Raw genomic sequence first — 24140 nt, forward strand, 5'->3', positions numbered from 1 at the left:
GCATTTATACAAAGGAACTTTGGCTTATATTAAGATAGGAACATATGTCTCACAAAAAATACCAATTTTTAAAGGTACAAAACAAGGGTGTCCACTCTCTCCACTATTATTCACATTAATAATGGAGCCTTGGGCTAATTTGATCAGAAACAGTACTGACATAGAGGGATTTGAAATAGATGAAAATACAACATCTAAAATTCAACTCTTTGCAGATGATGTTCTAATCACATCAACAGGATCTAATTCTTCTATGCAGTCTCTGTTTGATAAAATTATAAATTTTAAAAGTATTTCTGGTTTAATATTCAATGAAGAAAAAACTAAAATACTACCTATATATACACGAAAAAATGTTCTCATTAATGATTTTACTAAATATGTACCCAATTCAGGTCAGATAACTTATTTAGGTATAATATTATCTAAAGATATCAAATCTATTATACATAATAATTATAATACCTGTCTTCTTAATATACAAAATCTCTTTAATACCTGGAGTAATATGTTTTTTACTATGGAAGAGACTTACAATTATTAAAATGATAATATTCCCCAAGATATTATACTTAATACAATCAATAATACTTCCACCTACAAGAACAATTATCAAGAAATTGAATACACTAATGTTAAATTTCCTATGGGCACCTAATAGACCTAGGATTGCTTTAAAGAAACATACTAATAGTTGGTCTCAAGGTGGTATTTCTTTTCCAGACTTCAATTTATATACTATCTCTTCTATTATAAAAGTTATTACTTTATTAATAGATCAGTCATATGTTGCAAAATGGAAAGATTACTGGGAGATAATTAGTATTCACTTCATGAAAATCTCCTTAACACATAAAAATATGATAGGTTCATAGGTTCATAGATTAGTACTAGGCTAACTGGTTCTTGGCATTTTAGTGCTAGCCAATTTATCACCCTAAGAGCCATTTTAAGCCTAGCCAATTATCACCCTGTGAGATTCAAACCCTGCACCTTGTGTTTGCAAGGCAAACACCTTAACCATTAGGCCACCCTCCCAACCCATTGTAAATAACTCCATGTTATGGTTACTAAAAGAATTTTGTACTTCACCTATTACACCTAAACATATAGTTAGTTACCCATTAAACATTATTATTAGTTATTGTAACTTTATATTCATGCATCCTAAATATAAAGAATGGAATTTTATTATATTCCCTATAATGTATACTCGGGGTATGCTTTTGTCATCCATTTCTGAAGGAACTCATTTAACTACAGATAATGATCTAAAGTACTGGTATCAGTTGATATCTGATAATAAAGTTAAAAATCTAGATTTCTTAAAACAAGAATTTGATCTAAGAGAAACTTGCTGGTTAGAGGTTCAGACTTTTAGACAACATCTCATTGATAAAATAGATCTAATGTCTATAACAGTTAAAGAATCTGTCCCAACATTGATTGATTACTTGATATTAAATTTACAACATAAAGTTTCTGATAAAGGTAAGCTTTCATACATACATAAAATTATCAGACAAGAAACTTTTTGCAGTGTAGATACCTACTGGAATTATTTCATTTCCATTAATGGTGATCCACCAAATCAACAAGATAAACAATATATATTGGAATCTGCTTATAAAACTACGTCCTCCATTGTCTGGAGACTTTTTACATGGAAATTTTTGCATAGATCCTTTTATACACCTTTGATGATGAATAAAATAAATAATAAAGATAATCTATGTAAAAGATGTAATGTAGAAATTAATGCAGACTGGGCTCATATGTTTTATGTCTGTATAAAATTGAAAGAATATTGGAAGTCAATTAATTAATTTTTGCAGGCTCTTTTTACAGATAATTTTATTATTTCTAAATCTCTTATATTATTCAATACACCTGTACCTCAAAGTGTTAAAAAGGTTAAGCTTCCCTTGTTATGGTCTATCCTAGCAGTGGCTAGAAAAATAATAACCAGAAATTGGATTTCAGATACACCTCCTTCGTTCAATGAATTTAAAAATGTTATGAATATAGTGTGCCATATGGAACTGAATACAGTGAAGGTAAGAACTACTAGAAAAACGTCTTATTATATGGGATAATTTACAAAACTTGTTAAACAAATCTTAACTTCAAATAACATGGTATTTTAGTTTAATTAATTGATCTGATTGTAGTGGATGTCTTTGTAAATACTTTGGTTGTTTTGTTGAATGTTATAATCATATCTATTTTAATTACTTGTATAAAATTGTTATGATATTTTCTTGTATATTAAAATCAATAAACTTGTTTTAAAAAAAAAAAAAGAAATCCACCATGATGAATGTCGGCATCCACAATGACATCACAGCATTCTCTAGAGTTGCCAACAGGCTGCACACCCTGCCTAAATAGATTCTAGTTACGTGGGCAGCCAAGAGAATGAGTGGAAGACGCAGGTACAATGCAACCAGCAGAAACAGCCAAATTGGCCTCTTTGGGGGTTAATAATTTGATAAGTCTTGTTAATTACCCCTTGAGAACTGCAACATTTTCCTTAAGCTTTTGAAACTCCATTTCTGACCCAGCAGTGTTACCTATTGTGCATCAAAGTTACCAAGGAGTCCATGTTGGCTAATACCACCAAAAAAGATGACAAAATCCAAATATCTGGTGCAGTGCGAATAACAGAAGACCAGGAATGAAATGGAAAACGCACCAAACAAGCCTGTAATCAAACTCCATTTAATGCAGTATAAATACACCTAAGATTAAGCTCTTTCATCTTTCACATAGACGACTTCATCAGAATAAAACACTCTGATTCAAGAACCATTTTTATACCAGTACATATTACATAATAGATAAAAATGAGCCAGTGGTATTGTCAAAAAAGGTCACCTGTAAAATGTTCACATGAGCAATATGAAATACATAGGATGTTAATATTCAAGCTAACTTAGCTTTTTACAAATAAAACAGGCAACTCAGACTAGCAGCTAATTTTCCACCAGGTATAAATGATTCCTTGACAATACTCCCAGCCCTGAAAGAAAAATCTATGAAACTTTTAAGTATTTTAACATTTTTACATGCATTATTGTGCCTGCATTTTTAAATATATGGTGAAGGTATTTAATATATAACAGTGTTTTATCTGTAAAAAGCTAAGTTGGCTTAAATATTAACATCCTGTGTATTTAATATTGCTCGTGACCATTTTACATGTGACTTTTTTTGACAATACCATTGGCTCAATTTTATCTATTATGTAACATGTACTGGTATAAAAATGGTTCTTGAATCAGTGTGCTTTATTCTGATGAAGTCTTCTATGTGAAAAATGAAAGCGTTTAATCTTGGTGTGTTTTTATTGTAGTAAACGGAGTTCATATATAGGCTTGTTTGGTGCGTTTTCCATTTGGTTCCTGGTCTTCTGTTATTCGCACTGCACCAGATATTTGGATTCTCTACTTAAAACCAGGCAAAACTACCGCTCCCACTTCTAACTCCATGAATGACCACAAGGACTTTGCCTCCGAATTCATTCACCACTTCAAAGAATCCATCTTGACACTATCCTCCCAACTATCCAAAAACAGCCCTACATATAACCCAACCAAATGCCCCGACATCCCATCCTTTACACTCTCACCAATTCCCACATCAGCAATTAAAAAAACACCTCCTAAAACTGAAACCTACCACTCTTGCCACTGACAATCTACCAGCCAACCTCCTAAAAATAGCTGCTGAATCCTTATCCTTCCCTATTTCTTTTCTTATCAATCGCTCCATACAAGAAGCATATGTCCCACAGCTATGGAAGGTATCCTACATTATTCCACTATATAAAGGCGGAAAATGGTACGAATACTCAAATTAATGCTCCATTACCATTCTATCCCCTTTATCTAAAATACTAGAGAAATGTATACATTCTCAGGTAGCACAATTCCTAAACTCACACCATCTCCTCTCCCCCTCACAGCATGGCTTCCGACAACACCATAGCACAACCACCGCTCTGCTCTCTTTCACCAATCTGATCAACATAGAAATAACTTTGTATCTGCAATATTTCTAGACCTCTCTAAAGCATTTGGCATGGTTTCACATTCCTTACTACTAGACACCCTGACATCCCTACCCTACCCTTCGCCCCTTCCGCTATAGCCTGGTTTAAAAGCTGTCTGTCAGATAGGCAACGATCTGTCCAATGACAAAGTGTACTTATCCCCCTTACTCCCACCTATCATAGCTGTACCACAAGGCTCCATGTTAGGCCCACTTTTTTTCTCCATATTTACCAATAATCTCCATACCACCACACAGCATGCTTCACTTACACAGTATGCTGATGATTCAGCTCTTATCTGATGTCCTTCAAGAATGCAACTGCAGTCCTGACATATGGGTTGTCCTGCTTCAGGCAGCCCTTCGGTCGGCCAGATTCCAAAGTCTGGGTCCGGCGTCGGCCAATGTCACCTCCTCCTCGACGTCAGAGCGGCTGGAGTATAAAGGCATCAGCCGACGCCATCTTCTTCAGTCTTTCTTGCCGCGTTCAAGCAGAAGCAGTTCACAAGTGCCGGTCGGTCAGCTCCTGTGTTTTCACTTACCGAAGTCATCTAAAAGCTAAGTACCCCATTGGGGAACATTTTTTCTTGCCTCAGCCGATGTCAGAACAAATTGAGAAAGTTAATAATTGTTTGTCTTGCGGTAAACAAATACCTCATAAGGACTTTCATTCCTACTGCCTCCCTTGCCTGGGCCCAGACCACGACGTCTCGGCCTGTGCCACCTGTGCTTGCTTTAATAAGCGCACTCTCAGGCACCGGGCAGAGTTTGCCGAAGACTTTTTTGGCGAATCTTACACTTACAACATGCCGTTGGAACAACCGACAACACAAACTACCAAGAAACGAAAGGACCGGGACCGACATCCTCGGCCCGCGTCTTCCACTGATTTAATGCCTAAGCCCTCCACGAGTGCTTCGGTCCCTTCGGAAGCAGTAATTCAACTGCTCCAGGCCAACGACACCGCGTTAACTCATCCCTTGGTCTCGGAGGCTACTCCGGTGCCGGTTGTTGATTTTCCTCCGGAAACCGAAGTTCTGGATCACCCCGACACCATTCCAGTGGACAAGGTTACCCCTGCACGTGGGGCAGCTAGGCCTCCTGTATCCATGTCAATCAAGGCCTTTGCATGTGCCAAGGCCGCCAGCCAGGCCAAGGCCCATCCCAAGCCTGCTTCTCAGGCCCCTTCTTCTGACAAACAGATCATATCTCTGGCTGCAGATCTTATTTCTCTTATTAGGGGTTCTCAGCCTCACCCAGACAGAGGTTCTCAGCCGCCTGCAGAAAAGAGGCCTAGGACTGAGCAGGCAGACAACCTCTCTTCAGATGAAGCCTCTGGGGATTCAGAGCATTCAGAAACCCAAGAAGAATCCTTCCAGGCCTATGAGGACTCTGATGCTGAGGAATCTATTCCCTCTGCCTCCCCTCCAGAGGATTTTTCTTTCGGTGAAGTCCTCCACTCCATGAGGGAGCATTTTAAGTGGCAGGGTCAGGAATTTTCTGATTCCAGGAAAAGGCTACGTACCTTCCTTAAGTTACCTCAGCACAGACCTTTAGCTATCCCTCCAGTTTTGGATGTCCTGGATGATGTTTTCTCCGACTCCAGTGCTTCCCCTGATTCTCTCCCTCCTGCTCCTGTCAAGCCAGACCGATATTACAGGGTCCCTGACACTCACAAGCATCTCTTTAAGGCCCACTCTGTGGATCTAGAAACTATTTCACAGGGCCCCAAAGGAGTGGCTACCTCCTCAGCCAGGAATCCACTGCCAGCTGACAGGGAAGCAAGGTCCCTGGAGAGATGGGGTAAAAAAGTCTATACCTCTACCACCCTTGCCATGAGGTCTCTTAACTGCCTTTTTCATATGTTTCAGTACCAGGATTATTTACTGGATGATTTGCAGAAAAAGATAGCCTCTCCTGAGCCTATAGATAGAAAGGCATTGCAGGATTCGGTTCATAATACCCATCAGGTTAGTAATCATTTTCTACAGTGTGGTTATGATGCATTGGAGGCTTCATATAGGGCAGCTATGACAGGGGCTGTTATCCATAGACATGCTTGGTTGAAAGAACAGCCACTGACAGATCATGTTAAAGTAAAGCTCCTGGATGCACCTCTGGATAAACAGAAGCTTTTTGGAGCTAATGCTCAGGATGTGTTGAAATCTATTGAAGAAAAGGCGAAATCAGTTCAAACAGTAAAGGATTTCCTCCAGGTTCAGCCGGAATTGGCCTTCAAAGAATTGGTCCTTTCCAGACTCTGATAAGTTTCAAAGGGGAAAGAACAGGCGTGCACGAGGTAGAGGGCAATACAGAGGCTCCTACAGGGGACGCCAATGGCAACCACAAAATCAAAGAAATGGCACAGGTAGTACACCTGCACCACAGGGACAATCACAGTGACTTACCTTTCACTCCGCCTACCAAGGCTCAAAGAGAAGCATCTATAGGCGGAAAATTATCTCTATTCTCAAACAACTGGCACATTATAACAAAGGACAATTGGATTCTTGACATAATAGACAGAGGTTACAGGTTCCACTTCCATACCTTACCAACAGGACAAAGCATGCCAAACCTGCCACAAAATCAAAGGGCAGAGGCACTCATAGAAGTCTCAAAGCTGTTACACATAAAAGCAATAGAGAAGGTTCCTCCTCAGGAACAAGGCCAGGGATTTTATTCAAGACTGTTCCTTGTTCCAAGAAAAGAAAAACAATGGAGGGCTATTTTGGACTTGTCCATTCTAAATACTTTTCTCATGGTGCCAAAATTCAAGATGCTGACGTTACAGCAACTTCTTCCCATGCTGGGCAAGGGGTCTTGGCTGGTTACTCTGGACCTCAAGGAGGCATACCTGCATGTCCCTATCAGACACAGTTGCAGAAGATACCTCAGATTTCTTGCAGGAACAGAGCACTATCAATTCTCAGCATTGCCGTTTGGCTTATCTACTGCGCCCAGAGTATTCACGAAATGCCTGGCATCAGTAGTGGCACATTGCAGGCTCCAGGGGATTCAAATATACCCTTACCTGGATGACTGCCTAATACAAGCAGACAGCAAACGGACACTGGTAACACCCTTGGATTACGTCATTCAATTGCTGCAAGCTTTGGGATACACAGTCAACATTCAAAAATCAAGATTATTGCCATCCCAAGAGATTACATTTCTAGGAGCAAAACTGGACACACAGTTACAAATGGCTTTCCTCACAGAGGAGAAACAAGAACAGTTAACAGCTTACTTCAGAGGCCTAGCAAAATTAACCCACCTGACCGCAAGGAAAACTTTGCAGGCCCTGGGGTACATGGCATCTTGCATTCTTCTAATCCCTCTGGCAAGACTACACATGAGAAAGCTGCAATGGTACCTAAAAAGCTTGTGGCCGCAACACAGCCACAACCTAGAAGACATAATACCACTCATACCATGCCTGCACAGGGAATTCCTGTGGTGGGCTCAAGCAAGTCACTTAAACGAAGGCATGCTTTTCAACAAACCTCCAACAAGTCAAACTATTGCAACAGATGCCTCAGACCTCGGATGGGGGGGGCGCACATGGACGGCAGATGCATTCAAGGGCAATGGACTCCCATGGAGATGCATCAGCACATAAATCGAAAAGAGATGTTGGCAGTGATACATGCAATAGAAGCCTTTGGAAAATCTCTTCAACAAGGTCATCTGCTAATAAGAACAGACAACACCACTGTCATGTGGTACATAAACTAGCAAGGGGGCACTCATTCCTACCCCCTCTGCAGACTAACAATAATTCTTTGGGAAAAGTCCCTGAAACTGAACATCTACTTGCAAGCCCAGTTTGTTCCGGGCAAGGACAATGTTCTGGCAGACAGATTGAGCAGAAATTTCTTAGATCCACATGAATGGATGCTACACCCACGCATTTTCGCACAAATAACATCTGCATGGGGAAGACCAGACATAGACCTCTTTGCATCTCATCTCAATCATCACCTGGAAAGGTTTTGCACAAGGATACACCATCCTCTAGCTTGGAGAACGGATGCTCTTTCTTTCAGCTGGAATGCTCTAACAATTTATGCATTCCCTCCTCTACCTTTGCTCACCAAGGTGTTACTGAAGATCAAGGCAGAACAGCCAAGAGGAATCTTGATAGCTCCAGACTGGCCAAGGCAACACTGGTATCCACTACTATTGAGCATAACTCACTCCAAACCGTGGCCCTTGCCTCAATGGCCTCTGCTCCTGACTCAACATAGTTTCAAGACTGTTCATCAGAACCTGCAAACCCTAAAGCTGACAGCCTGGAGAGTTCCATGACTCAGACCCATGATTCACTCTCCGAAAAAGTTCAGGAAATTTTGCTGGAGGCACGCAGACCTTCCACCAGAAAAACCTATTCGGCCAAATGGAAGAGATTCACCATCTGGAATGTCAACAAGGGCCAGGATGCATCATTGGTGAACATACCTCAGATATTGGAATACTTGACAGAAATGTTTCACAGTGGCCTCTCATACTCCTCCATCAAAATCCACGCTTCAGCTATCTCAGCACATTACAACTGTGATCCACCTGTGTTCTAGCATCCTTTGCTAAGACAGCTTCTAAGAGGCATAAAGAATATCAAACCTCCAAGGAAGCTACCAATCCCTGCATGGGACCTCAATTATGTCTTGGAAAAATTAACTCTTCCTCCTTTTGAACCAGCAGCATCTTCAGAAATGCAATTTCTCTCTTGGAAAATGGTTTTCCTGTTGGCAGTCACTTCAGCAAGAAGAGTCTCGGAGATACAGGCCCTCATGCAGTTCCTCCCTTTATCATCTTTCATCAGGACAGAGTTTCCCTTAGGACCAATCCTTCATTCGTGCTTAAGGTGGTATCCAGAGTGTCTCTAAACCAAGCAATTCACTTGCCAACTTTCTTTCCTAATCCTCAAAATAAAGGGGAAAGGTTGCTGCATACTTTAGACATTCACAGACAACTACGCTACTACTTGGACAGAACAAAGTCCACCAGGAAGTCTGACCAACTGTTTGTAGCCTATGCTGCCGGAGTGCAAGGGAAAGCAGTCACCAAACAAATTATCTCAAAATGGATTGGACACTGCATCAGATTCTGTTATTCTTTTCATGGAAAAAGTGTGCCAGCTAATATTAGACCACACTCCACCAGAGCTATGGCCACATCCACAGCTTTTCTAAGAGGAGTGGCTACAAAAGACATTCTAGAGGCTGCTACATGGAGCTCCGTGCATACATTTACCAAACACTACAACCTGCCATTATACTCCAGATCCCGAGCAGGCTTTGCTTCGGCAGTCCTGCAGGGCCTTCTAGCTACACCATCTCTTGCTTAGTCCTACCACCCCCAGCTTGGCTATGGTATTCAACCCATATGTCAGGACTGCAGTTGCATTCTTGATGGACATAGTACAGTTTTGTACCTACCATAAATGTAGATGTTCGATAGATATGCAACTGCAGTCAGGTTTTCCCTCCCTCCTACCCCTCTGTTTTTCCCATTTTGGGTCCTTACTCCCCTCACCTATCAGCTGGGGATATATGTTATCGTGTATCTGTTTATTACTGTTGTGCATGTCTGTTTTTATCTGTGTATCCATTCACCAAATTTAGCCTTCATTGGAGGGCACCTGGCATCTGGGGCAAGAAACACTGAAGAAGATGGCGTCGGCTGATGCCTTTATACTCCAGCTGCTCTGACGTCAGGGAGGAGGCGACATCGGCCGACGCCGGACCCAGACTTTGGAATCTGGCCAACCGAAGGGCTGCCTGAGGCAGGACAACCCATATGTCAGGACTGCAGTTGCATATCTATCGGACATCTACATTTACGGTAGGTACAAAACTGTACTTTCAGCTCCATCACATCTCACCCTACAACTACTCACCCAGGAATCTTTTAGTTCTGTGGAAAGTTGGATCACTCAGATCTAACTTATCCTAAACTCTAATAAAACCAAATTACTACTTTTCACCCCCAACAAAATCATTTCCACCCCTCTATCATTCACTATCTCCTCCAAAAATGGCACTTTTATCTCTCCCTCTGACCATACCAAAATCCTAGGCATTGAAATTAATAAAAAATCTACACTTTGACATCCACATCAAAAAAGTCCATAAAAAAATGGGAACACTTTGTAGGCACAGGAAATCCCTCTCGAAAAAAGCACAGAATACCCTAGCCCAAACTCACCTCTTGTTTACTCTAATGTATGCTGCTCCAATTCTTTCCCAGCTTAGAAAACTTGACCTTGCCAGACTCGAATCATGTTATAATAAAATCGCCAAGTTTGCAAACAACTCCACCTTTAGAACCCACCATTGCCAGGCTCTAAGGGAAGTGCAATGGTTGTAACTGCCCCAGCTACTAACCTATCACCAACAAGTCCTTGCCTACAATGTGGTAAGACATCCAGAAAAAAAACCTGCACTAGGCCAACTTCTCAACCACTATAATACAAATCATCCTCTCCGATCTTCCGACAAACCCCTCCTCTGTATCTCTAGGGCTAACAATACTGCAGGAAAAGCACTGTTCTCCCACTCCATAGCTAGAACCTGGAATAATCTCCCTCCTGCTCTGATTTTTGCCCCTACTTCTTCTCACTTTAAAAACTCACTTAGAACACACTTAAAGAATAAGTGGCTATGCCCATGTATTACATAAGTCCTCAAATTATTCCACTTATATACCTCACTTCCTAATATATCTACTGTAATATATATTACAGCCTAGGTCTTCTCCTAATGCTGATTGAATTTGTATACTTATTCTGGTATTAACCATGTGCAACTATTTTTTCCTGTAAATATAGGTCTTATGTCTTCTGCTGTATACTGTATTTTAACATATTGTGTAAAATTTTACTTACTGTGGAGCTTTTCTCCCCGGGCCTCCACTGAAAACGGGCCTGTGTCCAGATGGACCATCCTGGTTAACAAATATAAAATAAATAAACACCAGCGTTTCAATGCCAGGAAATATTAAAAACAACACAGATGTAAAGGTTCACACAGATACAGAAGAACAATACTTAACTAATCTCACTATATTTTCCTGACCTGATCTAAGGAATTACTGTTCCCTAGTTCACTTACTAGATCAAGGCAAGATGAGCTGGGTGCATGGTTCTTCTTTGTCAGGTTTCACAAACTGCCCTGAGACTTTTGTCACATCTAGTATTTAAGCATCATTTCAGTGTTGGCTTACAGAATGACATCACACACATCTGTCATCTGATGTCTGGTTCCCACACTACCCCCTTTACTAGAAATTGAACCAGAATCTAGCACATTTGTGTCATAATACACACACACACACACACACACACACACACACACACACACACACACACACACACACACACACACACACACACACACACACACACACACACACATATACACACAGAGCTTTGTTAAGATGTGTTATAGCATCTGGAAGCTATAAAACCATTTCAAAAACTTCCACCCTTCCAAGGTAGCAATTAATTCACCCCTAAGAACAATACAGTAGAATTCCTAGTCCTGGTTTTCACACACATTTTGTCTCCAGCTGTAGTCAGAATTGTAAGATACAATCTTTGTGGCCTAAACCAGGTGATTTAATTTCAAACTATTTTTCAAAGTTAGCTGGACTGAGATTAACCTCTTCTCATCTAGTATCCTCTGTTACAATATACTCATTTCAGCAGTTACAGTACAGTCTGACGTACAGGTGTATTTCTTTTCTGTCCGTCAGGACCCACTGTTGGTACTTTTTTAACACAATCAGCTTTACAGATAACATTTTCAACACAAGCACCTATATAAATCAGTTTGATATACAAATGATCACATATAATTCTTTACAAAACACCAGCTAGCTATGCTGGCATATGTTACACATCCATTTCCCTACTTCTCCTGGCATAGCTAGCAGTGCCTCACATCACCACACCAAGCATCAACACCCCTTATCTTTTCAAGTTCCAGTGATAGAGTTTATCAGATGAAAAATCTTTTGATGGCTTCAACAGATATTCTTAAATCCAGGTCTGCTCTTCTCCCTCCCTGCTTCAAAGCAGTCTGTCACAACAGATGCTTTGGGCTTTGCTTGGGGAGCAGTTTCAGGAGGGATAAAAGTGAAGGGGTTGTGGGATACTATGAACAGATGCAGTCATGTAAATGTCAAGGAGATGCTTGCCCTGATCTAGACACTCAACTCTTTGAGCCATCTTTGGTCCCTGGGACCTCTTCATGTGGTTACAGATAATACCAGAATAATACAATACATCAACAATCAAGGGGAGAACCAGATGATACCCCCTAAGCCCTGTTAGCTTGAGATACAGTTTTACATCAAAATCTCACTCTACAGGCATCCTACATTCTGTTTGAGCAAAACCATGTGGCAGACAAGCTGAGCATGTCCAGGGCAGACCCTCACAAATGGAAACTCTAACTGGTTCTTCCAAGATTTGATGAATCTGTGGGAAGATCCTCAAATAGACCTCTTTGCCTCCTCTTTGAACAATCAACTGGCAATATTCTGTTCCAGGACTCCATGCAAGAAGGCCTGAAAGACAGAAGTCTTTCTTTCTTCTTTGGACAGGGATGTTCCTGTATGCTTTTCCACCCTTTTCGCTAATATCCAGGGTACTTCTGAAGATTCAGAAGAAATCTCCCACAATCAATGTGGTGACTCCCTTCTGGCCAAGGCAACCATGGTTCCCCTTTCTTTTGGAAATGGCCAGGAGCAGTTACCACAAACATCCTCACAGACTGGATCTGCTCACACACAAACAGGAATGTTTGATGCACCCCAACAGCAGTCCTCTTTAGTTGACTGCCTGGATGATAGGGTTTTAATTCCTTTTAGGCAGCTGTTTACTGAAGATGTGCAATAGGGACTAATGGAGGAAAGAAGGCCTGCTACTAAAAAATATATATTGGCAAATGGAAAAGATTTTCTAGTTGTTGCCAACAGCATAACCATCACCACCAATTCAGGGCTAAGTTATTCTCTGGTTTTACATATTTGTATGTTACTATCATATGGCCTTTCTTTTTACTCTGTCAAGGTTCATTTATTGGCCATTTCAGAATGTCTGCCCATAGATCCTCCTCTTTCAATGCAGTGTCATGTCAAAATGTTCTTGAAAGGGGTTTTGCAGAAGAGACCTTCAAAAATACTAGTGGCCCCTCCTTTGGATCTTAATTTTGTATTACAGAATCTAACACTTGTTCCATTTGAATCCACTTATCTGGCTGACTTGAGGTTCTTAATATAGAAAACATTTTTAATGATTGCTCTCACCTCTGCAAGAAGGGTGTCTGCATTGCAAGCTCTTATGGTGAATTAACCATACTCATTTTCCATTGGGTCAGAGTTTCTTAGAGAATGAATCCTCCTTTTATGTCTAAAGTGGTATCCAAGTTCACTTTAAGCCAAAGTATCTATCTCCCTATTTTCATTCCTGTACCTAAAAAAGAGGGAGAAAGGATACTCCACACCTTGGCCACAGAAAACTCAGGTACTATCTTGACAGAACTAAATCTCTTAGATCTTTGGATCAGTTATTCATTTTATGTGAAGTTAAGAAGGAACATCCTGTGTCAAAACAGACTATTTCCAAATGGTTGTCTAAGGCTTTTACTTTTTGTTAAACTTACCATAACTAAACTATTCCAGGCAGGGTCAAGGCCTACTCTACCAGGCCTTGGTTTCATTTATGTTTTTTTTTAGAAAGGATTGGATTCTAGATGTGTTCTAGAATCTGTTACTTGGTCCTTTGCACATATGTTTACAAAACATTATAACTTGATTCCTTCTCTAGGTCCAGATCTGGCTTTGCTAATACCATTCTCCAGGGGCTCCTGGACTCTGCTCCTCCCAGCTCGCATATGAAGTTATCAAAGGTTATCTACACATATGGCTAAAGCTACTGTAGCAGTGATTAATATGATGAACAATAGTGCACTTGTGTAAATTGAACTTAACATAATAGTAGATGTGTGAATGATGACAGTTTGAGTGCATGGTAGGTGCCCTGAAGGTTTGGAAGCTGCCTGACTGTTATATCCTTGGCTGGATATAACCAATATAGCTAAGGCTACTACAGCAGTGATCATTCAAATATCAACTGTTATGTTACATTCAACTTACACAGCTGTACTATTTTGCATTAGCATGCATTCTCTCAAGGAAGTCTAAAACGTGAATGTTTATTATTTAGTAACTACAATCCGAAACAAATTACCATGAAAACACACATTTTGTGAGGAACAAACCAAAAATGAAGCAAACATCTGGACATTAAGTGAAATCCTGGACAGTTGATAGGTATGTATTAGTTTACAACAGGGTATACAAAAAGCTGAATCATCTTAAGCATTTTTATTGTATATAGCAGCAGGCAGTTAAGTTCTGCAAGTCTAAATCAGAAGATAGTCATTAATAAGGCCCTCTCTAAGCAAACGAGCACAGGATGACCTCAAAAACAGAAAGACATCTGCAGCACATTATAGCCACTGGCAATGCCAGAACACATCAGTTTAATATTCATTAATGATACATAAAACCAAAGTCAAACTTACAAAACCACTTTCTCAGTCATCTTTACCAACCATCCAGAGCTATATCCTGTTTGCAGAGGGCTCTGGTTTGTGAACGGTAATGTTAGCTTGCAGTGTCATTACTTTCCTAACTGCTATGCCTTGCAACCTAGCTAACCCCTGTGGCAGCAGACTTTTGAGAACTAGCTGTGGTGGGGAGAATTTAACAACAGGCAAGATATCCTGCAATGTCAGTGGGGCATGATCTTTGTCTTTGCTGGGCATGTACATGTTCCAATCCACTGGCTTATGAATGCACAATGATTCTTTTCTTGTTTTCCAGGTCTTTATTAGTGCATTCTAAAGTCTACTAGCTATGGACATGACATGTTTTGCCCTTTTTTGTAGATTGCTAGTACAGTGTAAGGGAAGGGTTTAGCTTGTCAGTAAACAACTAAGCTTATGAAAAACCTGATGTTTATTACATTAGACGTGGAGGCCAAATATATTTTACACCAATAGAAAAAAAAGTCCCATAGTCATTTCACATAAGAGCAAACGAGAGAGACTCCGATCCACAAACTACTGCTTGGGCTTGTTCCATCATAAGTGTAGAGTCTTGGTATTCCATGAAGAAGTACTTCTTCTTCTTTCGGCTTTTCCCAGTTAGTGGTCACCACAGAGGATCACCTGTCTGCTCATAATTGGCAGTGGAGCTTTTACGGTGTTGAGTTGCCAGCCCAGCGCCCAACCTTCCACAGAAGGCACACGCATGCACGCACTCATGCCTAGGGCCAATTTAGAGTGTCCAATCCACCAGCAGCATGTCTTTGGGATGTGGGAGGAAACAGGAGCACCCGGAGGAAACCCACCCAACCACAAGGAGGACATGCAGATATTCCATGAAGTACTACAACCCATAAAAGGGCAAAGATGTCATGTCTGCAGCTAATGGAAGTCTTCCTTTATTGGCTAAACAAGAATTTTCTACCATCTCAGATTCTGTGAAGATTACCTTGGGGCCCCTTTGAGATGGCAGCTCAGACCTGCTCAAGTTTGTGCTTGAAGATGTTCATTTTGGTGGCTGTGATGTCAGCCAAAAAATATCAGAACTTCAAGCCTTGATATGCAAGGAGCTGTTTACAGTGTTCCATAGGGGCAGGGCCCGTCTCAGAATGAGTCCTCCTTTTATGCCCAAGGTGGTATCTGAAATCTCCTTAAGTCAGATTGTCCATCTACCAATAGTTATTTTCCTCAGACTCAGAACAAGGTGGATAGGATCTTGCACATTTCACCTTTATTACATCCACCAGCAACTTCAGTATTTTCTGGATAGACCTGAGTACCCCCCCCCTCCCACACACACACACACACACCTGGCAGATTATTTTTTGTGTTTGGTGTAGAAATATTTCGTGACTTGAATTTTCTCGTACTTTGATTAATATGCACATGCCAGATCTCTCCCTTTATTCCGTTGATCTGGAGTAATTTTCAACTGCTTACTTTTTAATTTTCATTTTGATTTATTTGCTAGCAAGTTGTCTTGGTTTAGTGTCAGTCATCTTCACCAAAGTCCCAAATTATAGTACTATTCGGAAGAAATTAAAGGAGAATCGCAGAGTTTTGTTCTGAGAGTAACTTTTCTTATTCCGCATTTCCACTGTTTTGAGTTTTTATGGCCATCTGGGCTAAATTGTCCATTTACTCACATCATAAGGTAAGGTAATGTAAAGGAAATTATGCTCACTATACTTTGTAATAAGTTGCAGTTACTGTTTTGGGCAAAACCACAGCAAAAGCAATGCACTGTATTGACCTCCAGCTTAGATTGTTTACTTAATGTTTCTCTCACTGCTTTGTATTCTTCGCATTCTGTTTTTAGTAAATGTTTAACTTTTTTTTTCCAGAGAGAATATCCAAAATTCTTCACCTTCAGAGCAAGAGATGAGGTTAGGATGAGTAAATTTTGTCTGATAATATAGATTTACAGTTCATTTTAATATACATATTTTCAGTGTTAACAGCAAGTTAAAAAATCCTTAAATATTTATGTTTTGCATATTCTCTTCTAGTTTGCAGAAGATACAATTTACCGAAATTTGGAGCCAGCCCTTGCTTTTCAGCTGGAGTTGAATCGGTTACGGAATTTTGACCTACAGGCTGTTCCTTGCGATAATCATAAGATGCAGTTGTACTTGGGAGCTGCCAAAGTAGAGGAAGGGAAATTGGTAACTGACTACAGGTTCTTTATTCGTGCCATAATTAGACATTCAGACCTCATCACAAAGGTAACCACTTTATATTGATATACGGCTTATGCTTTATTTTATTTATATTTGTTTACGGGGGTAGCGCACTGATCAGTAGTGACCACTTTCAGGCGCAGCCTGGATGCTAGGATTGGCCTTTATATTACTGAGCAGTAATGAAGCTTCATGTGGTGTTGCATGGTATCTCTTCATTATGTGGTCTGTCATGCATCACTAATTGCACTGCATGCAACTTTTTGTCTTCATCATGGCTGACTTCTCTCCTCACACAAGCTGGCATTAAACTAACCATATATGAAGTACCTTTTTTTTCACACAAGCTGGCATTAAACTAACCATATATGAAGTACCTATTTTTTTTTTTTTTTTTTGTGGGGGCTGAACATTCTGCCAACAACACTTACAACTGAACACTTTTCTCACATTTTTATGTGTTCTGAGGGAAACGGCAGATTTCTCAGTTGCAGCAGGGACCAGGATTTTAATATATTTATAGAAATCCCCTAACAGCTGAGCTGGACTTCTGTGTGCAGTGGGGACAATATGTTGCTCTTTGCATATGCCGTTCCAGCCTTCATTGTACTTTGTTTGCCTAGAACTCCTTCCTTCATGGGAGTATGTCTCTTGGCGTCCACCAGGAGGCACCCCCACTATAGAGTGCCCCCACAGCCTCCCTCTCAGATGAGTGAGTCACCACTGCCCCTCACTCCCATTCTTATGGATTTTGCATCCAGTGGTACCCAGGATTGCAGGTTAAATCTAAGTCACTGGTGGTGTGGTCTAGGCCAAAACTTCACCACCATCGGTTCTATCAAAGTATCAGTCTCGCGTATTAAAAGGGCCACTGCTTAAAGATTATTGGTCAGAAAATAGTACTGGAAGAGTGGGGCTCTGTCCATCTCCCTTTCACTCCAGCACTTAATATTTTTATAATGGGACCACACAGGACATCTACATAATGTGGTTCAGAGTTATGGCAATAATTGTTTTTTTTTTATTTTTTTGGGAGGGGGAATGTAGGCTTAACGGCCTGTCACATGCCCTGGCACCTTCCACTCCTTCCCTTGATTTCTTTGGCTTCTGTGGCTCTGTATTTGGAAGTAGTATATGGCATTTGTTGAATCCTTTCCAGGTATCCTAGAGCAAATGTACAGAAGGCTTGTTCAGTCTCTTCCACCAGCTCCCACATAACCTATATAGAGCTTCTGACATTAGCTCCATTCCTTATGTGAGTAGAAGAAAGTTGTTTTCAATTAGACATTAACCAGGCTAGCCTTCTGCATTATGCAGTTCTGTTAATTAAGGAGCTCCACCTGCAGCCTTTCACAGATGCACTGTAGTTTCATGCATTACTGGCATTTGTGTGATGCTTCCCTTATGGCATTCCTATGGTACTGCATAGATCCTGCAGTCACTCATTTGCTGGTTAACCCCCCCTCACCCCTTTTGACTCTAGCTTCAGCTGTTGCATTTTTCCCAGAGCATATGCATCATAGTCACTGTTGGATTTTAATTACTTTTTATCTACATGGTTATTAACCTGGCAAGAATAATAATCCAAAGAGTATCCAATTTCAGCCATGACCAAGGACAAAAAAAAAGTCTGTACACTGGATACAGCAGAAACTTAATACAGTTCGCTGATGCAGTATATGCAAAATAGTTGTCCATTACTATAATGTACACATACTAGGTAATGCTTATAGCTAATTACTGCCCATTTCTAGGCACCAATTAAACTAATGAACAAGTATTACTTGGGGTAAACCTGTTCAGATAGATATCCCCTCATTAAAAAGTGTTGGTGAGAAGAAGATTAAGTTTGCAGTCTTCAGTGATCTGAAAGCTAGTGGGTAGTAAAAATCGACAGCATGTAGCAAAGTCCCTGCTGGGTAATGTCAAGCAAGCAAACATGCACTGAGGACAAGGAGAGAAGTATCAGCAATTTTCATTTAGTTGTATGAATTATCCAACAGTTAGTTATTGTAAAAGATTAGTGGAAAGACATTCAGTCTGTAAATTGGAAGAACTACTCTATAATTTAACACCTGAGAATGAGAGGAATTCATTTCATTTTGAAATTGCTGAAGAACAGTTATTAATGATGGGTAAAAAAGATTGTAAATAAAGTAGAAATATACCAAGACTGTGGTTTTATAGAGAGATTTCCAAGATGGCTGCCCACTGGTAACAGCTTAATTTCAGCTTTCCCAGTATGAAAACAGAAACTCAGAAAAGAGAGCCATTGAATTTGTCTTTTTGGGTAAATGTCAGCAACTAGCTAGTAAGAGCACTGCCCGGATGCCATCAATAAAGAAATTCAGCAAAGCTAAAGGAAAACGTGAGGGGAAAACACTGACTGTGAAGAATATTTGCTTACGGGGGTAGAAGTGTAAGCTTCAGCTTTAGTGCAAGACATGAATTCTGGTAACCCAGAGGGAAAAATAAGTCAAATGTACTCTGAGCTCATTAAAATAAATGAAATAGTGAAGGAGTGCATCAACTCAAATAAAAGGATGGAAAAAAATGGAAAAACTTTAAACAGATGTTCGGGTAAGGTGATAAACTGCAAATATCAGAGGTCAAAATAAAGAATAGGCTGGCTGAGTATCATATTGTTCATGAAGAGATGTTTCAAAAATAATAGAATTAGAGGACAGAGCATGTACAGAAAACCTAAGATTTTCTGATGTACCAGAGAAGTTGGAAGGAACAGACAGTATTGTTTTTATGAAAGCACAAATAAGCAACTGACTGGTATTCCACAGCAGGAGAGTTGTTAAAAGGGCATGTTGTGTGTATGCTCAAAACCTGGCCATGAAAAAGCAGCCTAGACATTTAATAGTAAATATGCTATCCTACTAGCAGAAACAGTTGATTCTGACAAACTGTGTCAGAAGGACAAAGTACTAAAAGTGGGAGAAAGTTGAGTGTGTGCGGAAAATGATTACTCACTGTACAACAGACAGTAGAGGAGTGCATTTATTCCAGTAATTGGGGAATGTTGAGAAGTGAGCATGAGCTTCAAACTGTTATATCCAGTTATTTTCAGAATATTCTTTCCTGGAACATCAAAATCATTTTGATACAGAATGTGCTAAGGAGGGAATACAAATGTTTGTCCAACAAAAAGTAAGCTACCAAACAAGAGGAGATTATTCTCCTGTTAATAAAGCCCATAGGGAGACTCTGCCAGTGAAACCTTTTCCAGTATCTCAAAGGAAAATGCTTAAGAGACAACGGAAACTGCATTTGAGAGATGGAGATCAACAGGAAGAAAAACAGCAACTCAGAAACTGACAAATATGGGACCAAAAAGCATTCATTATATTTGTGAAACATGACAGAACAAGAAAACCTGGAAATTTTGGACTTCTTTGAAATTGTTAAACTTGTAGGCGACTCCAAAGCATGTGCCCTACTTCATGTCATTAATGTTTGGAAAAACATTTAGGAGGGGGAAAGAGGAAGGAAAGAGTTAACTGTAAGTAAAACAAAATTTTGTTTTTAACAGTAGTATTTTTATAACATATGACATAACCTGCATGGTATAAAATAAAGCTTTCCTCAGTTATTTTTGAGTGTGATAGGGATACTAAAGCAAACTGATTCTTCTGTTTTTTTTTTTTCCTTCTTTGTTCTTGTTCAGTTTTAAGATATTTGTACACTACAATGTAAAAAAAAAAAAAGTCTAGTCAAAAGAGCATGCTGCAAGAAAAACTGACATGCTTTTTCTTACTCTTGCATAGGGGAAAGACTGGATTAAGACCCTTGGTTTAATCTAGTAAGTTTTAAGGAGAAGCAAATAAAAAAAAGAACGGTAAATATGTAAAGTTTTCATGTAGCAAATAAATTGGTGTTTCTAGTAGAGGCAACTGTGTACCTAGTTCCCATGTCTCTATGAAGACAATCTGATAAGGGGCAATAAAAACATAATGCTTCTTTCAATGGCTAGGAGATTATATTTTCTGAAAGCATTCAAGTGGTTTTCCTAATCTGGGAGAGGAATAAAGATAAGACAAAATCAGACATCACTTAGTGGAACTAGAATTATAGGCTGTGCCATGCATCTTAGCATGGATAACTTTCCTTATAGGTTAATCCTAGTCTGTGAGTGTGGCTGTCACTCTGGGAAAATTGTTCCTATTAGGAGAGTTAAACTTCAGTATTTGAAGATGTACATAGTTTTGTGTGTTAGTATTTTTGCTTTTCAGTAAAACAAAAGGCTTTGTAAGATATGATATAGGTTTCAAATGGATATGATCAAAAACAACTGAATAAAAGATCAACCTTCCAAATGTTAATGTATGTAACTCAATAGCTGAAAACTAGACATTAAAAAAGCTGTTGCACAAGGTGTGGGTATAATAACTTCTTAACATAATGACAGCATTTTCTATGTTAGCTTTAAATGTAAATGGTCTCAGAGATGTATATAAAAAAGAAAGAGAAATGAAATATATTAAAAATGTAGATTGCAAATAGCTATGCTACAGGAGACACATTTGGAAAGAAATGAGTATGTGGATTTGATAAAGGATTTCAGTACAGTTATTCAGCGGAATATCTGGGATAAAGGTATATTAATTGCAAGAGGAGCTCCAATAATGATAGAATAGGGTAAAAAAAGATAATGGTGATTTGTAGTACTAACTGGCTACTGGCATGTATTTCTGTAAGAAAATTCTGAGAAATAATCCACTTTCAGTAGGAAGTATTACTTATAGGTTGGGACAGGTATTTGATTTGCAGCAGTGGGAATGTATCTGGGGGGGGGGGCTAGAAGGAAAAAATATATAATAAAAGACTATCAATTTTTAAAGAATTTTATGAAAATATATGGCATGGAAGATGTGGATTCAGTAGTAGAAGTTTGGAGTGAATTTACGTATTATTCCCCACAGTACAAAAACTGAGCTAGGCTACATAGAACTTGAATTTCACAGAAACGTGCATTTATTTCAGAGTTTTGATATGCATCCAATAATTATTTCATATCACACACACACACAATAACTAAAAGAAAAATGAGACACTGGTGGTTTCCTGCCTATTTGTTAAAAAGAGAGGAATTTAAGGAATTGGTATTGGAAACTATTCTGAAGTTATTAGAAAAGATAGAATTATTTTCTGAAAATATAGCTAGGGAGTGGGATAAAATTAAGGTGGAGTTTAAAAACAGGGTGGAAATGAAAGAGAGATATGGTTAAGAAGTAACAAGAATCAGTTAGAGAAACTGACAGGTTAAAGTAGTGCAGAATAGAGAGAATCTCAAAGAACAAGAACAGGAGCAATAACATAGTGCTAAACAGAAAATAAGGGATTACCTCGATAATATACATGAGTTTAGAAAGGTTGTTGTTAAGCAACTGTTTTTTAATAATAACTCCAGAGTGCAAAAACTCAGGCAACAGAAAACAGAAATGGTTGTCACCAAGCTTAGGAAGCATATACCAAGGAAGATGAATGATCACAGATCCTGTAGAGGTACTAGAAATATTTCGGAACTTTTATGAAAATCTGTATAAAGCAGAGAAATTTGGAAATCAAGAAACAGTACAAATAAAAATGTTTATGGACGAATTAAATACACCAAGGTTAGAGGTAGATGAGGCTCAATTACTAACAGGATAGGAGGAGATGAGGTAAAAATGATGATGTACACCAATCTGCAGGAAAGTCCCTAGGAATAGACAGTATTCCTGTGGACATTTGGAAGGTAGGATGGAAAACACTGATAAAGATCTTGAAGGTTTTAACAATATTTTAAAAGGAGGAGAATCACCAACATCCTGGAAGAAAGTGATGGTGGTTGTAATATCTAAAGAATGGTAAAGACTCATCAGATTCAGCTTCATATAGGCACATTTCAATTCTAAACAATGTTTGTGAATTATTTATGCATATAATGGCTAAAAGAATGGCAAAGATTATGCCAAAAGTGATATATATGGATCTGTGTGGTTTTGTGGAAAGGAGGTGAATGTTTGACAACATTAGTAAACAATGATGATCCAGAGGGAAGCAGAATGTAAGAAAATAGCACTGCTGTTGGTGGGTCTTGATACAGAAAAAGCATTTGACAGAGTAAGCTGGGATTTTATGAGCAGGGCAATAAAATCGGTTGCATTCCCTGATAAAATTATAAGGTTGATTAGGAGGATATATGAGGGATTGCAGATGAAAATAAAAAGTGGGTGGGTTCCTCTATTTAACTTCTGTTTGAGCAGAGGAACTAGGCAGGGGTGTCCTCCTTCCCCATTGTTATTTGCATTATATTTAGATCTATTGGCAAAGAAAATAAGGGACTCAGAAATTCAAGGATATAACTGGTGTGGTAGTCAGGAAAAGCTGGCTTTATTTGCAGATGATATTAGTTTATACCTAATAAAACCAGAAAAAGACACTTCAGTGTTGTAGAGTATTTTGAGACAGTTTCCTGTCTTTTCAGGATTCAAAGTTAATGAAGATTAAAGACATGCTGTAGTCTATGTACCCACAAAGAAATCAGTTCACCAATAACATATTTATGGGAACATGATAAAATTAAGTACCTAGGAGTATAGATTAAAATGAATTATGTTGTGGCAGCTAAGGCTATGTGGAAAGAGTCTAAACAAAAGATTATACAAAAGCTGAGAAATTTGAAGCTCTGTTATATAGATATGGATGGCAAGATACAAGCAGTCAACATGTTTAGTCCCGTTAGTTTTATACACAGGTCAGGCTTATTTTTGTTGACCAGAGGAGCTGTGGATAGCAGTTAATAAAGAGCTGAAGGATTTTATCTGGGAGGGGAAGATGGGAAGAGTCAAGTGGGATAAGCTTATTCTTCCAATAGAACAAGGTGGTTTGGGATTACCTGATTTGAAGAGATATTTCAGAGCTACACAGTTAAGGCTCATGTTCATAGTAAAAGCAGAAAGATGCAAGTTGGTGTGGAAAGGGATGATGATGAAACAAGGGAGGACTCTAGAAACAAGAAGAGACTGGGATTTTGGATGCTAATCTTTAAGGAGAGTAACAATAACCATGCAGAATATTATATTCTTAAAGTAGCAGAAAGCATTCTAAGAAGTAAGAATGGAGAAAGCAGATTCTGCCAATAGGGATGACTGCAATTAGGGATTCAAACAATAGGCAAGAGGGGGCTGGAATTTACTGGAGAAAACTAGCAAAGGAACCAAGATACTGGGAGCAAGTAATTAGAGAATGAAATGTGATAGAATGGGAAGAGGCTAAGAATTTATTTGGACTATAG

The 24140-nt window shown here is 39.2% G+C and overlaps 1 protein-coding gene across 1 annotated transcript in view; it reads left to right on the forward strand.

Annotated features, from left to right (window-relative positions):
• Positions 1-24140, forward strand: part of ACACB (acetyl-CoA carboxylase beta) — a 1510375-nt gene that overhangs the window by 987966 nt on the left and 498269 nt on the right. The window contains exons 32-33 of the mRNA XM_044068517.1: positions 16517-16558; positions 16682-16897. Coding sequence (XP_043924452.1) covers positions 16517-16558; positions 16682-16897 — 258 coding nt within the window. The remainder of the gene's footprint in view (positions 1-16516; positions 16559-16681; positions 16898-24140) is intronic.

This window comes from Protopterus annectens, chromosome 4.part0, assembly GCF_019279795.1.
Source record: "Protopterus annectens isolate FY-2018-M chromosome 4.part0, PAN1.0, whole genome shotgun sequence".
NCBI lineage: Eukaryota > Metazoa > Chordata > Ceratodontiformes > Protopteridae > Protopterus > Protopterus annectens.